This window comes from Papilio xuthus, unplaced genomic scaffold (assembly GCF_000836235.2).
Source record: "Papilio xuthus unplaced genomic scaffold, Pxut_1.1 DF825355.1, whole genome shotgun sequence".
NCBI classification, from domain to species: Eukaryota; Metazoa; Arthropoda; class Insecta; order Lepidoptera; family Papilionidae; genus Papilio; species Papilio xuthus.
In genome coordinates, this window is record NW_013533294.1 from 857,790 (window position 1) to 873,555 (window position 15,766).

A 15,766-nucleotide genomic window follows, 5' to 3' on the forward strand; every position below is an offset into this window, starting at 1 on the left:
ATACACTACTAGTTTTTTATTTATTTATTTATTTATAAAAAGACACATACGTGTATTTGTCCAATCTTCTTCCATTACATTTTGTATCTGCGGTCGTCGTAACGGAGGTATGTTACCTTTATTCTCAATTCTATCTGGAGTTTGTGTGTTTTCAGTTTTATTGTTTTTATTTTGAATTGTTTTGTTCTGTCTATTGCCAGGTCTATCTTGTGTTCTATTGTTTTGACCATTTTGATAACTATAATTCGTGTTTAAACGATGGGATCTCTGAAATATAAAGTTTTATTAGTTCAAAATAAACTTAACCGTGAGACAATTCACTGCAGTGACTCAGTGGTTAATCAGTTGACTTGCAATCAGCATGTCCTGTGTTGTAATCCCGTCATGTAGCAATGTGTTACATTTATCCTATGTTGTTATGGTGAAGGAAAACATCGTGATGCTGCACATATCTGACAAACTCAAACATATGTGTCAAGTCTTGCACTGGACCAGCATTCACTATCACATACTCTCACTTAGGGAAGGTGCAGAGACCCGAGACTGGGGTTACAGTAAGCTGACGATGACATTTTTAATACAGCACATCTTACTAATATTATAAATGCGAATGTTTTGATGTTTGTTAGAAGATATCTCCAGAACTGCTTAACGGATTTTGATGAAATTTGGTATCCAATGGGACATAGTCTGGAAGAACACAGACTTATTAAGTTTTTTTAATTCTGCAGTCACAGGCGACTGCCAGTAACAAATAAAGTAATAATTACCACTTGTGATCCAACACCATCATCTTCAGTATTCTGGAATCTTCTTATATTCTTCATCGGGGAATGAGGTCGACGTAATGGTGCGGTGGGTTGCAATCTAGAAACACAATGTTATATGTTTTAAAAGTGATAGAAACAAGCAAACATGTGTAGCACTGTGTGCCTCGTCTGCTGCAACATGACCTCACAGAACACAAGCCTCAACTGCAGTCTGTACCTCGTCCGGTGGAATACGACCTCACATACACAACTGTAGTGTGATGAGTACCAGAGGACTCATTTCACACCTCTTTCCCTTTCAAGAATAAGATGGGAAGGGGATTTATTCTTTCATGTCCCTCCTCCGTCGATTAAAGACGCATCTGCAATTGCGTATGTCTATGACCGCTCGTTTATAATATAAAAGAAAAATATTAAAAAAAAAGTTTGCTGACAATGTCACTTCTCCACTCTTAGCGTGTGACGATGATGACATGGTGATCATGAATCAAGTTATGAAAACTTAAGAAAGAAGTTACGTTAAGTAAGTCACGTTAAGAAGTTCCATAAGAAGTAAAAAGTTGACATGATGACATAAACAAAGTAAACTTCAAAGTTTTTACAAAGTTAGAGGCTAACAGATGAAGTTATTGTATGAAAGAGGTTATACTAGAGAATTGTGACTTCTTAAAGATGTATGGAAGAATATTATACATACTGTATTAAACTGATATATAAACACGGCTAAACACTCACGTATATACGTCCGGTGGCGGCACCGACTTGTTTCGAGTCCATCGGGGGCCCTTCATCAGGATGAGTGGTACTGGTATTATTTCGCGGACGCGGTCCTCAGCTTACTGCGCGCCTGCGCTCAAAGCGTCGGTGGTGTTGTTGTTGAAGGTGCCGCCACCGGACGTATATACGTAAGTGTTTAGCCGTGTTTATATATCAGTTTAGTATAATGTCTCACGAAAGTTTGAATTACATACTGTATATTACGTAAGGAAAACTACAGGATGATTGCTTTCTATATACTTACGTTGGTAAATTGGTGGGTGCAGTTGACACGGGATTTGGTGCATTTCCTACAGCCAACCTATAAAAATAATACAATCTTAATAATATTATAAATGCGAATGTTTAGATGTATGTTAGAAGATATCTCCAGAACAACTCAACGGATCTTGATGAAATTTGTCATACATATAGAACATAGTCTGGAAGAACACAGACAATTTTTTTTACACAGACAATCTCGAGCTACATCATAAACTAGATGCATCATCAGCTCACTATACGTCCCCACCGAGGGGCTCGGAGCCTACCCTAAGTTAAGGGTACTACTAGATAAATACAAAATGTTTAAGTGTATCGGTTCATAGGAATCGTTGTCACTAACCTTGCGAGATTGTGACATACAGCGTGATGCCTCGCACTCCAGTCACGCTGTTGACACGCGAGACTACAGTACGGCGTGACAGCACACCTCGAGCAGTACGCGTCCGCGTGCATGCCACAAGACACGCAAGCGCGTGACGCGTCACGCTGCAGCCCAGGAAGTTTTAGCTGCATTGAATTGTCGACCTTATGTTTAACGTTTTTAAAGTTAACTCTGTATTGTATAGAGTTAACACTTTTAAACAGTGGTAGAGCCTGCTTAAACATCTTCGCAGGAATTGTCCCGGCAAGTCCGGTGAAATACTACGACCACACAGAAGACACGCCTCAAGTGCGAAGCTATTCCAACTACAGTCTGATGAGTGTGCGTAGTCCTCTTTCCCTTCCCACCATTTTTCTTATAAGGAATAAATGGGAAGTGAAAGTTGACTTTCCGGATGAGAGGATGCATGGAAAGGGAAAATATTTTCTTTCTGTGCATACTCGCCTCCGTCGATTAAAGTTAGGCAACGCATATACAATTGCGTATGTCTATGGGCAACGGTCACTTCGCTATTTCAGCGATTTCATGTGGCCCCTCGCTTCCACCTTCTGTTATTATATAAAAAACCTACAAAGTTAACCTTTACTACGATACTAAAGCTACTTATAATAGTTCTAATGATTTTCTCAATTGAATATTTTATGGTTTCATGAAAAATGTCTACATTTGTGAAATGGGCAGCAGTTATTACAAACATATCTATAATAGTGAGTTTCTGAAAACAAAATCCTAGTTTAAAATACGTTATGTTATATTTTTGTGCTATATAATGATAGGAATGAATGTTTTTATACATAAATTTTGTATCTTAGTAACCGACGTTTAATAATATAAACTTACTTACCTTAAAAAAACTGTTTTATACATTTGATTTACTAAAATTACTGTAAATGTATGGATGTTAGAACATATCTCCAGAACTGTATAGATCTCGATGAAATTTGTCATAAATGTGTAGTCTACTAAATACGTTTTTTTAGACCCAGTGCTATGTAAAATGTAAAGCAAACTAAAATCCATTGCTGGCTTTGCGTTTAACCCATTAGTGCATAACGTTGGATAAATCGGACGCCATTAAAATTGTTATTTTAGGAGTTATACAGGCAAAAGGTTACGTACATAGGAAGGGGGATGATAGGGGTCGTCACAAGGGTCACCAGAAAAATTAAATAAAAATTTCCCTCTGGGTATTAAAAAAATAAATGGCAGTTTTTAAAAACTTAAAAATTTTACACCTGCTGGGGCAATTTTAATTTTTTTTTTAAATCTTTGTTAGTTGTATTGTTTTTTTTTATTTCATATTGATAAAGGGTTATTGACGATAACATAACAGGTTTTTTTTTTAAATATAGCAATATTTGTAGGTCATCGGTTACAAAATTGCCCCAGATAGTGTAAAATTTTTAAGTTTTTAAAAAATGCCCTTTATTTTTTTTAATACCCAGAGGGGAATTTTTATTTAATTTTTCTGGTGACCCTTGTGACCACCCCTATCATCCCCCTTCCTATGTACGTAACCTTTTGGGACACCCTGTATATATTTTACTAACCGTTTATATTTTTAAACAGTAGTGTAATATATATTTGAAGTGGTAATACTGTTGGTATGACATTCCGGGAAGCATAACGTCCGATTTATCAGACGGGCTATAAAATCTAAACTTTCATATCGACAAAATATTTTATACAATTTAATGGTCAAATACACTAGAAATGAAAATATATTACAGTGGTCATAATGAAAAAGGCGTTAATAAATGCACTAATGGGTTAATGGACCTTTATAAAACAACTAAGCAACTATTTGCCCTAAATGGTCCTTCGAGTCGGATTATATAGAAAAAAAATCAAATAATTTATCAAAAACTTTATTGAAAAATGTCACAAACATACAATCAAATTAAAAATCACTAAAACAACAAGTCAAATTAATTAAAAGAAACTAAAATTAAAAAAAAAACAACTAAATATAACACAACACACACAAAACACACTTATATTAAAACTTATGTATATACCTAAAATACATTAGTGCTGGCAACATTGAGAAATTACAACCACACATTAAAAAAAATCCATTTCAAATGCTTCACAAAAATTCATCAAAACCATAGACACATTACTTATAAATGGAATGTATCATATTTGACGTCTAATCGAGAGTCGACATCTCAAATGTCATTTTGTCATCAAAATGTTTACGAAGTCCTTTTCATGTCTTTTTGTACTACATATAATCTATATTAAAAAAAACATTCTACAAGTCTTTTCAAATGGAATATTACGTCCCAATAAAAAAACCTTAACATAATTTTAAGGTACTTTATATAGGCTAGATTTAAAATTAATTTTTAAAAATATCACATTTCATTGGCGGGAAATTTCAGATCTAGAATCACATTTAAACCCAATAGGATTAATTTCTATTACTAAATCCACACTAAGGGATAACCTTGTTCATTAGATGGCTTCATATTTGAATAACGTGTTATACTCTAGAGGTCTTGTTTATGGCACGTATATCAACGTATACGACAAAGGTGGGTAAGACGATATAAGACACTTCATAATTATGTGGGTACAATTATATTTTTAAACTACCTTCATTTGTAGTTTTCTATCGAGACATTATATATCTAAGGTATTGAATACACAAATATAGTGTGTAAATAACCTTATTAATAAGTGTCAAAATAGAGTTATAAAAATAGTTAACTTTTAAGTTTGGAATGTGTTTTACTAAAGTAATAAAAACTTGTCATTTAATCTAGAATGTCATATATGACAATGCAGTCAATTCTTGTTGGAAAGATTATTGTATCTTATATCTTTAAATGAGCAATTCTTGTATATATATAATTGGAATCTCGGAATCGGCTCCAAAGATTTTCATAAAATTTAGTATATAGAGGGTTTGAGGGGCGATAAATCGATCTAGCTAGGAATCATTTTTAGAAAATGTCATATTATTCGTGTTTCAACTTAAACATAAACTTAACTTTTTCTATCGGTAAGATCGAAAAATATTATTCATATTTTATCATTTTATTAGTAATTCGTACTTAAATATAATTTCCAAAAAACACAATTTAAAGAAAAAAATACCGAGCAAAGCTCCGTCATCCAGGTATTTAATGTCAAACTAACAACAAAATATAAAATCAATTGAACCTCAATAATACGATAATAAAACCTACATCAACTTTATACCTAAAAGTCCATTTTTGTGATATTTATCATACATATTGTAAAGATTTTAAATACTAGAGCGGACATTACGAGGAATTTTTATCTTATATTTATATCATAAACGTAAATAGGCGCAATTTGTGGGTAGTCACAAAATAGGTAAAGCCTACATAGGCAAAAATGCGTTCCACTTGAGATCCAGGAGCCTAGTGGTACTTGAAGATGGCCACTGAGGGGATTTTAGTGGATAAAAACCCTATATAACCTTACTACCCCTCAGGAGGGTGTTCTTATTAATATCGCCCCAACAGATACCAAAGAATAACTATAGCACGATAAGAATCTTGTAACAGAGAGCCATCAAAATTTATTTAGACTTATACCCACCCATATAACTTTATGGGTATATAAAATTACTGAAATCTGTCTCAATTGTTAAAATTGACAACCAAAACTGTATGTGACAGTTTGGTTTGATAACGTCCTGTCTAATTCTTTGACCAAAGACTACATGTAAAAGACCATAAAATCTAGAAAACAAATTTTAAAGTCTCACCACCTAAAGTAGGATCGAACGATTGACTTTTTATCACAGACGCCGACTGTTTGTCAACCAAAACTGTAAACTTTCCTCGACCAGGATAATTTGTGTCGTATTGAATCTGCCACAATTCCGTATTTAATCCTGGATTTTTATCTTCCAATAAATCTAATATAATATTAAAATCTTCTTTGTCATCAGGTAATATTTTCGACGGCACTTTCAAAGTCAATTTACAAAAACTTGCATTTTTATCAACCGTATAAGAATCAGTATCTATTTTATTTGTCGATTTATCATCAATTTTATCAGATTTTTCTCGCTTCGAATCTATATCGACATCTTTAGTGATATTATTAAATTTTTCGATATATTCCAGACTAGTTTTGGGTTTAATTAATGATTGCAAATGTCCTAATTTAAATACAACAGGACTGGAACCTACAAATTTATTAAAATTCACATCAGAAATGACTTGCGCTGATAATTTATCAATCTGCAGTACCACGTCTAATTTATTTTTAGATTTCACTATACTTATTTTCCTCCAAAATTTTGTACGCAATCTGGGATTTTGTTTTTGCAATACAGATATAACATCATCTGTGTCTTTATCTGTTTTTATAACCATCATACTAACAATACCTACGGCACCGCGAAATTCAGTTGATTTCAAATCAAGATTTATTCTACAATTTATTAATTTAATATTATCTTCAATCCATTGTTTAGTTTTAAAATCTTTACATATTATAAATATAACACCATCAAATAAATATATATCGTGCACTTTAGGTATAAAACCATCTACTTCATCTCTAACAGACTCCAAAACTACGTTGTTCATTGTATTTTTAATTGTATAAAACAATCCTTCATCTATACGAGTTTCAGGATAATTTAAAGGACCTATATATAATTTTAAATCGTCAGCAACAACATCTGAATAATGATTTGTCCTTATTTTTGTTAATGTCGAGTTTAATTTATCAATATCTATTGGACGGTACATTTCTTTGGATATTTTTTCCCAAATACCCTCCATTTTTATATCAGCCGTATTTGATTTCGTATCAACTTCATTCATACTAATATCCTTTCTCTTTCTATCAATAATTCTAAAGGAAATCACTTCATTGTCATATGTAAAATTAAAATCTGGATTCTTTATAACATTTATAGATTCAGGATCAACACCGAATTGCCTTTTCTGTTTACCAGCAACATCTGAATAATATTTCCAACAATCCGGTTTCAATAGTGGATATTTTTCAATCAACTTTGATATTATATCTTTAGATTCCAAATGGGCTAATTCCTTTGGCAATCTCATTACTACCCTTGTATAGCGTACTAGATCGTTAATATCTTTAAAGATCAATTTTAAACTTGTCGAATTAATAAATTTAGGTAAAATTTCAGTTAAATAATCTTTCGTTTCTAAACTATCACATATATATATAACAGCACCATTCGATAAGAAGACATCTTGAAATTTAGGTATAATCAAGTTTGCAAATCTTCTATTTTTAATATCTTTATTAAGATATTCTTTGAACAGACGTTTTAATCTTCTTATATGTGTACCTTCTAATTTATTCTGTGGATAACCGTCCAATGTTATAGCAACTTTTAATTCTGCATCTACATGTAAATAATTTGTACGTCTATGGTACGCTATACCTCTATTACTGTCGATGGTAATTGTACTATTCCTTTCTATTAAATTATCATTACTCGCAGTTATAGAATCACCTTTATCTGTGAAATCAGCTAAAGAATCGATCTCTTCTCGTACGTTTATTTGTGTTTTTTCAATTTCAGAATTACTAACCGTATCATTTGTATTCACAGACCAAACTATAGTTTCATTTCTATCGTTTACATATTCGACATCTTTTAATTTCTTCAATATATCTTTTTGTACGGAATTAATTAAATCTTTTTTTATATCTTTACCGTTAACTTTATCATTCCAATCTTTTATATCAATTGATACGTTAACTGTATCAGATTTTATTTCATCCAACAGTTTAACCCTAGATGCTATACTGCTTAAATCATCTCTTAAATCGTTCATAAAATTTTCATAATAAATTTCAGTATAACCAGTTAATTCGAATTGCATATTTTTATAATCTATCACATTTTTAAATGTCGGACCACGTATTATTTCCCCTGAGACTCTATCAATCAAAAAAGATGTACATTCAACTGAATCTACAATCTTTTGTGCGTATATTTTCCATACATCCGTCTTTAAAGTCGGATTAAAATACTGTAACAATTTGAATACATCAACAGCAGTCGCCGGCCACGAAGCTTTTGGTATTTTTAATAATCCCAAACATATCCTTTTAATTTTTGAACCTAATAATATTAATTTCTCATCCATTCTCTCTTCCAAACCTACAACGATACGTAAAATCCAATCTCTTGTATCTACATCACGACAAATACATACAATAGCGCCTCTATTTAAATAATAATCGTGAAATGTTGGTACTTTTTTCAATAAGCTACTTTTCAATTGCATATCTATTATCGATGTTAATGCCGTTTGAAATTTTTCCATTTCTTTCAATGTCATTTTAGATTTTGGATATTTACACAATACTATAACAACTTTTAATTCCTCATCTACAACATCTAAATAATCAGTACTACGCAATTGTATCAATCTATTTGTTGCATCATGTTCTTGGCTATCACTTGTGAAATCGCTAAATTTAAATTCATATAAAGTTCCGCTATCGCTGTCTTTTTCATTTGTATAATCCGTTTTACTAGATTCATCTTTCATATGTCTTATATCGATTATCTTTGATTTAGATGTTTTAGAATCTGTTACTTTACTATCAGATTTATCTTCATCCAATTGTATACAAGTTGATGTAGAACTATCTTCCGAACTCGTCCTTATCCAAGATTGTACACGGCAACGTTTCGTTTTCTGTAGACAAGTGATATCTCTATTTTTTTATATCATAAGATGGGAAACGAGCGAGCGGTCACCTGAAATCGCTGAAATAGCGAAGTGACCGTTGCCCATAGACATACGCAATTGCATATGCGTTGCCCACCATTAATTGACGGAGGAGAGGATGCACAGAAAGAAAATATCTTCCCTTTCCATGCATGCTCTCATCCAGAAACTCCACTTCCACTTCCCATCCTCTCCATTATAAGAAAAAGGGTGGGAAGAGAAAAAGGACTAAATTAGGCCTCCGGGACGCACACTCATCAGACTGTAGTTGGAATTGCTTCCACTTGACGCCTGTCTTCTGTATGGTCATGGTAATTCACCGGGCGAGCCGGGACAATTCGTGCGAAGATGTTAAAGCAGGCTCTACCACTGTTAAGGTCTCGTATCAGAAGATATCACATCTAATTGTTGTACATTTTAAGGGTTCCGTACCTCAAAAGGAATAAAGGAACCATTATAGGATCACTTTCTTGTCCCTTTTTATCATACTAGCTGTCGCCCGCGACTTGATCCGCGCGGAATTAAAACAAAACATAATAAAGCTATGTGCTCTTCTAGACTATGTTCTACATCTATGACAAATTTCAGCGAAATCCATGCAATCTGAAAATACCTTCTAAGAAACATCCATCCAAATATTCGCATTACATAACTAGCTCTCCCCCACGACTTCGTCCGCCCGGGATTAAAAAATAACTTAATTGTTAGCCTATGTGTTCCAGACTATGTTCTACATCTATGACAAATTTAATTTAGATTTATACAGCTGTTCTGGAGATGCCTTCAAACAAACATCCATCTAAACATTCGCATTTATAATATTAATAGTAAGATATAGCGAATCGACCGCTACCCAAAGACATCATCAATTGCAGATCTGTAACCATCGACGGAGGAGAGGATGCACAGAAAGATAATATTTAATCTTTCTATGCACCCCCTCCTCCATCAAATTCACTTTCCTTTCAAATCTTTTACTTATAAGAAAGGGTTTGGAAGAGTAGGACTAATTTACGTAATCGATTTTCATATTCAACACGGACGGAGTCGCAGGGAAAAGCTGATACCTTACGTATTTAATAGCTTTTTCTTTTATATTCAAAGGACGATGTTCGTTTCTTTTTATGTCAAATTAATTTACAAATTTACCTAATGTACTCTTCAAGACAAAATTCATAAGACATAAGTGTCCAAAAAACACAATAAAAAAAACTGCTGCCCATTTCTTTAAAATTTCGTTTCAAATCAAACCCAAAATAAAGTAAGCAATCTTTAAAACCATTAAGGCCAACATTTGACAAACATTTTGATCTCGGAAATCAACTATTAATTACTTTATAAAAATTGCTACTTACTTATCTTACTAATATTATAAATGTGAATGTTTAGATTTATGTTAGAAGATATCTCCAGAACAACTCAACGGATCTTGATGAAATTTGACATACATATAGAACATAGTCTGTAAGAACACATAGAATTAAGAATTCTTAAGTCCAAGCGGAATCATAGACAAAAGCTACTGCTTTACCATACTACCTTCTACATCTAGTTCTGTTGATACCTTCTTACATACATCTAAACATTCGCATTTATAATATTAGTAAGACATCAGCAAAATTACCTACATTTTTTTTAATAAGTTTGGATTGTAACGTATTATATTTATTTAAAAAAAAAAACAAAGGTTATAATATTAAATTATTCAAACTTTTGTGAGACATTATACTAAACTGATATATAAACACGGTTAAATAATCACGAGTGAGCTGAGGACCTTGTCCGCGAAATAATACCAGTACCACTCATCCTGATGAAGGACCCCCGATGGCCTTGAAACTAGTCGGTGCCACCAGACGAATATACGTCAGTGTTTAGCCGTTTTTATATCAGTTAAGGTTATAATTTTTCATATTTAAATAAGAAAATGACTTACCGCATCACCACTGCCAACACCAAAACTCTCCGAATCAGTCACATCATTGGGTCTGTAAATTAAAAAAAAAACAAAGAAAATTTTACAAACAATATAATCGAGTATGTACCTCCCCTAAGTGAGAGTATGTGATAGTGAATGCCGGTCCAATGCAAGACTTGACACATATGTTTGAGTTTGTCAGATATGTGCAGCATCACGATGTTTTCCTTCACCGTAACAACATAGGATAAATGTACATATGTAAATGTAACACATTCATACATCACGGGATTACAACACGGGACATGCTGATTGCAAGTCAACTGCTTAACCACTGAGACACAGACGCTTTTAAAAACAAAATGGCGATCAAAAGTTTCCTATCATATTAAAATCTGGATAAGCAAGAGACTAAGAGATATTTTTCTTGATTATAGAGATTTCTCTCTAACTAAAGTTTCTCACTTATGTAGGTTTCTTCTCTTTTTTTTTTAAATAATAGCAGATTTTTTTTAGTAAATTTACTAATATTTCTTTAACCATTCCAACTAAGCTCTATGCTTGTGCTAGGATATGGTTTACGACAATACTCGAATGTCGGGATTCGAACCCCCGACCTCGTGATCGTAAATTAGTTTAGTTTACATTATTATATCAATAGATGGCGGAACATATTACTAGATCGCGATATAGATTTATTTTGTATGTTTATCGACTTGCCGATCGCATTTAAATAAAGTTGACTCGCACCAAGATATAACCAGTGTTTCATTGTGACTACTCGATACTTCTCCAGTGAGAGGGAGACCTTTTTTGAGACTGTTTTACACGTATCCTTAACCATTAGGTTATTGACGCTTCTTGTTTAACTAAATACTTAAAATACACACTTTTTCAAGGAAAACAATTAATGTTTTTTCGAAATTAAGTTTTTTTTTATATATACGATAAAATTTATCTTCATAGAAAAAAAAAAACCTCTAAAATATAATTTTTCACATACCTATAATATCCATAACGAAATCTTGTAATAGAAAAAACAAATTTTCTATAACTAGAGTTATTAAGTTCGTAATATAACATATATTATTAGAAAAAAAATTACGTTAAAATACTTAAGTAACAATTAAATATCTCTGAGTGAGGCAGACAATAAATTTAATGTTAATTTTACTTCTTACAAATATTATAAAAGCGAATGTTTAGATCTATGTAAGAAGATATCTCCGGAACAACTCAACAGATCTTGATGAAATTTGTCATACATATAGAACATAGTCTGGAAGAACACATAGACTACTTATTTATTTCTAATTCAGCACGGAAAGAGTCACAGGAGACAGCTAGTTATATATATTTACCTGTCATTGTTAGTTCTCACAACAATCCTTCCATCGGGAAGAATACTCCTATCTTTGGAACTTAACGGAACCTGAAATTAAAAAAGAAACCTAATAATAACCTAAAAACTAAAAAACCCGACTGACAGAACACTCTTTGGAAGAATACGAATCAAATAACACCTCATTTGTCAAAATCTGTTCATTAATTTAAGATACAGGATGTTACAAACTGTTAGAAAGAAAATCCGACACTATGCCGGTGTATCGCAACACTAGCCTTATTAAAATATCAAAGTTTATGTCCCCTCAATACATCTGACACAAGACTTTGTAAAGCGCCATTCACGCCAGATTCTAACTAATCGATCTATATATATAAAAGAAACTGGTGTTACACTATTTATAACTCAAGAACGGCTTTACCGATATGCCTGAAAATTGTTGAGAAGGTAGCTTAGAGCCAGGAGACGGACATAGGATACTGTTTATTCATTTTTTATTCGAATGTATGCCTTGAAGAGCTGCTTTTTATTTAACTTACTAATATTATAAATGCGAATGTTTAGATGGATATGATGTGGATGGATGGATGGGTGTTGGAAGATATCTCTAGAATGGCTGAACGGATCTGGATTAAATTTGGCATATGTATAGAACATAGCCTCAAAGAACACATAGACTACACTAATTAAATTTTTTATATATCCACAAGGACGAAGTGTTTTAAAATCGAAATAAAAGCTGTCATTACCAAGGAACATCCTGTATAGTGGATATCAATATAAGACAGATTTTATTTTAGTACTCACCGACTTTCTTCCTGCTCTGTTAAGAATCATCATCCTCTTGCACTCCAGCTTCTCCTCTTGCAGTTTGATGCGCTCCATCTTCAGCTGGACCAGTTCCAAATGAAGGTCAGGGTCAGAGCTGTTCACCAAACCCTGGAATAAGAGATTGATTACTTTAGAAAAAAAAACAATTGAAATTGTACATTCAAAAATACAATTATTATGTTTTACATTAGATTGGCTATTTATATCTTACTAATATTATAAATGCGAATGTTTAGATGTATGTTTGTTTGAAGGTATCTCCAGAATGAGTGCTTGGATTTCGCTGAAATTTGTCATACATATAGAACATTGTCTGGAAGAACACATAGGCTACTTATTAAGTTTTTTTTCTAATTGTGCATAGACAGAGTTGTGGGCGATGGCTAATGTACAGACATTCTAGAAATCTGTTATATTGCATAATATTACAGAGTTAGTTATCTACCAAAGTAATCAACATTGACTTAATTAATCAATATAAAAACATCATTTTTTTTTAAATCATAAAGTGGCAAACGAGCGAGCGGTCACCTGAAATCGCTGAAGTTGCGAAGTGACCATTGCCCATAGACATACGCAATTGCATGTGCGTTGCCTAACTTTAATCGACAGAGGAGAGGATGCACAGAAAGAAAATATTTTCCCTTCCCGTGTATCCTCTCATCCGGAAAGTCCACTTCCGCTTCCCATCCTTTCCTTATAAGAAAAGGGTGGGAAGGGAAAAAGGACTAAATTAGGCCTTTGGCTTGGATAATCAAGACACCACAGGACAGCCAACATTTTTCTTCCCTAAATTTCTCACTTATGGAGGAACCGGGCAATAATTACCTCTTAATCAGTTAGAACTGTATTAAACTCACCAATTCATCTTCCGCCATCAATTCATCCATATCTCCCTCACTATTTATAGATAGTTGAGTGTCATCCATTTTACTGTAAATAAAATAATAAAAAACAGTTATTAGGTAGTTAGAGATGTATGAAAGAGATCTCTAGGGGCTCGAGCATTTATGTCAAGCTTCCATTAGCACGACATATCTATGTTCTTGGTTATACACATTAAGCTGTAAAAAACCTCCGCGTCATTTAAAAAAAGATTAAAACCATGGTTTATCCTTTATTTAGTTATGTAGAATTGTGTGACTAAAAAAAAGTTTTTTTAATGTCAACTCAATCAAATATCGTAATGTTTTAGAAACGGTAATTTTTTAAATATGTTATTCTGTTGCAAAAATCAATATAAACGTAACATAAACATTACATTTATATCTAAATAGCTTTTATCTATTTATTTTCAAATACCGTTTCTTTTAACATAATACGACTTTCAATAGCGATTTTATTTAGTAATTAACGAATAAACACGTAATTAATAAGTTAGGTATCTTTTTAAGTCGTTTTTTTATGCCTAATGCAAAGAAACGATCTTTCCAAACAAGAATAATGTACCCGAAACTTACGTTATTTTCGTCAAAGAACATATATTTATTTAAACATATCACCATTTAAATATAACACAGCTTAGATTAATTACGTATTAAAAAACGCAATTAATCGTTAAAGTACAATTGGGCTACAAATTCAATAAAACGTTTATTTGTGATCCGGTAGAAATAATTTGAAAATGACAATTATGCACAGCCAAAGAGCAAACACTGTCAAAGATTTTCGAGCCGGTGAGAGGCGCTACTGTCGCGGTTAGTTGTGTCAGAATATATATAAAACCTTTATGGGCATAGAAAATCATCAACCTGCCCTTATCCCTATTGAGGGTCGACACAGCATGTACTCCTCCATACATCTCTATCAGCCGTCATATCCGAATCTACCCTTCCTACGCATATCCTCTTTCACACAGTCATTCCGTACTTTTTTTATCTTCCTCTACCTTTGTAGCCATCCACATTCAATCTCATTACTTTATTGCTTATATCATCATCCCTCCGCATAACATGTCCAAACCACGCTAATCTTTTACTCCTCAATTTCTCGATCACTGGCGCTACTTTCAAACTTCTAATATACACATTTTTGTCAAAATAAAATTTCATGGGCATAGAAAATGTTGTGAAACTGCGTGTTTACTTACGTAACAAAGAATAATTTCAATAACAGGCTAAGAAAATCTATATATAAAGGAAAGTGGTGTTAGTTACACTATTTATAACTCAATAATGGCTTTACCAATATGCCTGAAAATTGGTGAGAAGGTAGCTTACAGCCAGGAGACTGACATGGGATACTATTTATTATGCCTTGAAGAGCTGCTTTTTATTTACCTTACTAATATTATAAGTGCGAAAGTTAAATGGTTGTGATGTGGATGGATGTATGTTTGAAGATATCTCTAGAACGACTGAACGGATCTCGATTAAATTTGGCATACATATAGAACATAATCTGAAAGAATACATAGGCTACACTAATTAAGTTTTTTATATATCCACGCGGACGAAGTCGCGGGCGATTGCTAGTGTCTTATATTATTTTTACTAGTAAGTAGTAGAAATTGAACAACTTTAAGTAAAATTGTGTATCTTTAATTCTCTTTAACTAACATATTTTGTAAAAGAGCATCGATGGCTCAGGGGTCAAGCACTTGACTTGTAATCTGCAGGTCCTGGGTTCGAATCCCGCCATGTACCAATGTGTTTTTCGATTTCCGATTACCATATGTACATTTATTCGACGTTCTTACGGTGGGGACGTATGGTGAGCTGATGATGAACATATTTTGTATGTTTCGTGACATAAGCTGACTGT

The 15,766-nt window shown here is 32.9% G+C and overlaps 1 protein-coding gene across 4 annotated transcripts in view; it reads right to left on the minus strand.

Moving 5' to 3' along the window:
- Nucleotides 1-15,766, minus strand: part of LOC106126015 (uncharacterized) — a 29,527-nt gene that overhangs the window by 10,887 nt on the left and 2,874 nt on the right. For 2 of the 4 annotated variants that reach the window (XM_013323458.1, XM_013323457.1), the window contains exons 6-13: nucleotides 13,864-13,936; nucleotides 12,980-13,111; nucleotides 12,189-12,259; nucleotides 10,846-10,897; nucleotides 2,152-2,318; nucleotides 1,792-1,848; nucleotides 771-867; nucleotides 51-267 (exon numbers count right to left, since the gene is read on the minus strand). In XM_013323458.1, coding sequence (XP_013178912.1) covers nucleotides 51-267; nucleotides 771-867; nucleotides 1,792-1,848; nucleotides 2,152-2,318; nucleotides 10,846-10,897; nucleotides 12,189-12,259; nucleotides 12,980-13,111; nucleotides 13,864-13,936 — 866 coding nt within the window. Of the gene's footprint in view, nucleotides 1-50; nucleotides 268-770; nucleotides 868-1,791; nucleotides 1,849-2,151; nucleotides 2,319-5,887; nucleotides 8,877-10,845; nucleotides 10,898-12,188; nucleotides 12,260-12,979; nucleotides 13,112-13,863; nucleotides 13,937-14,463; nucleotides 14,646-15,766 lie in introns of those variants that run through there. The other 2 variants (XM_013323456.1, XM_013323455.1) reach the window with 2 other exon arrangements.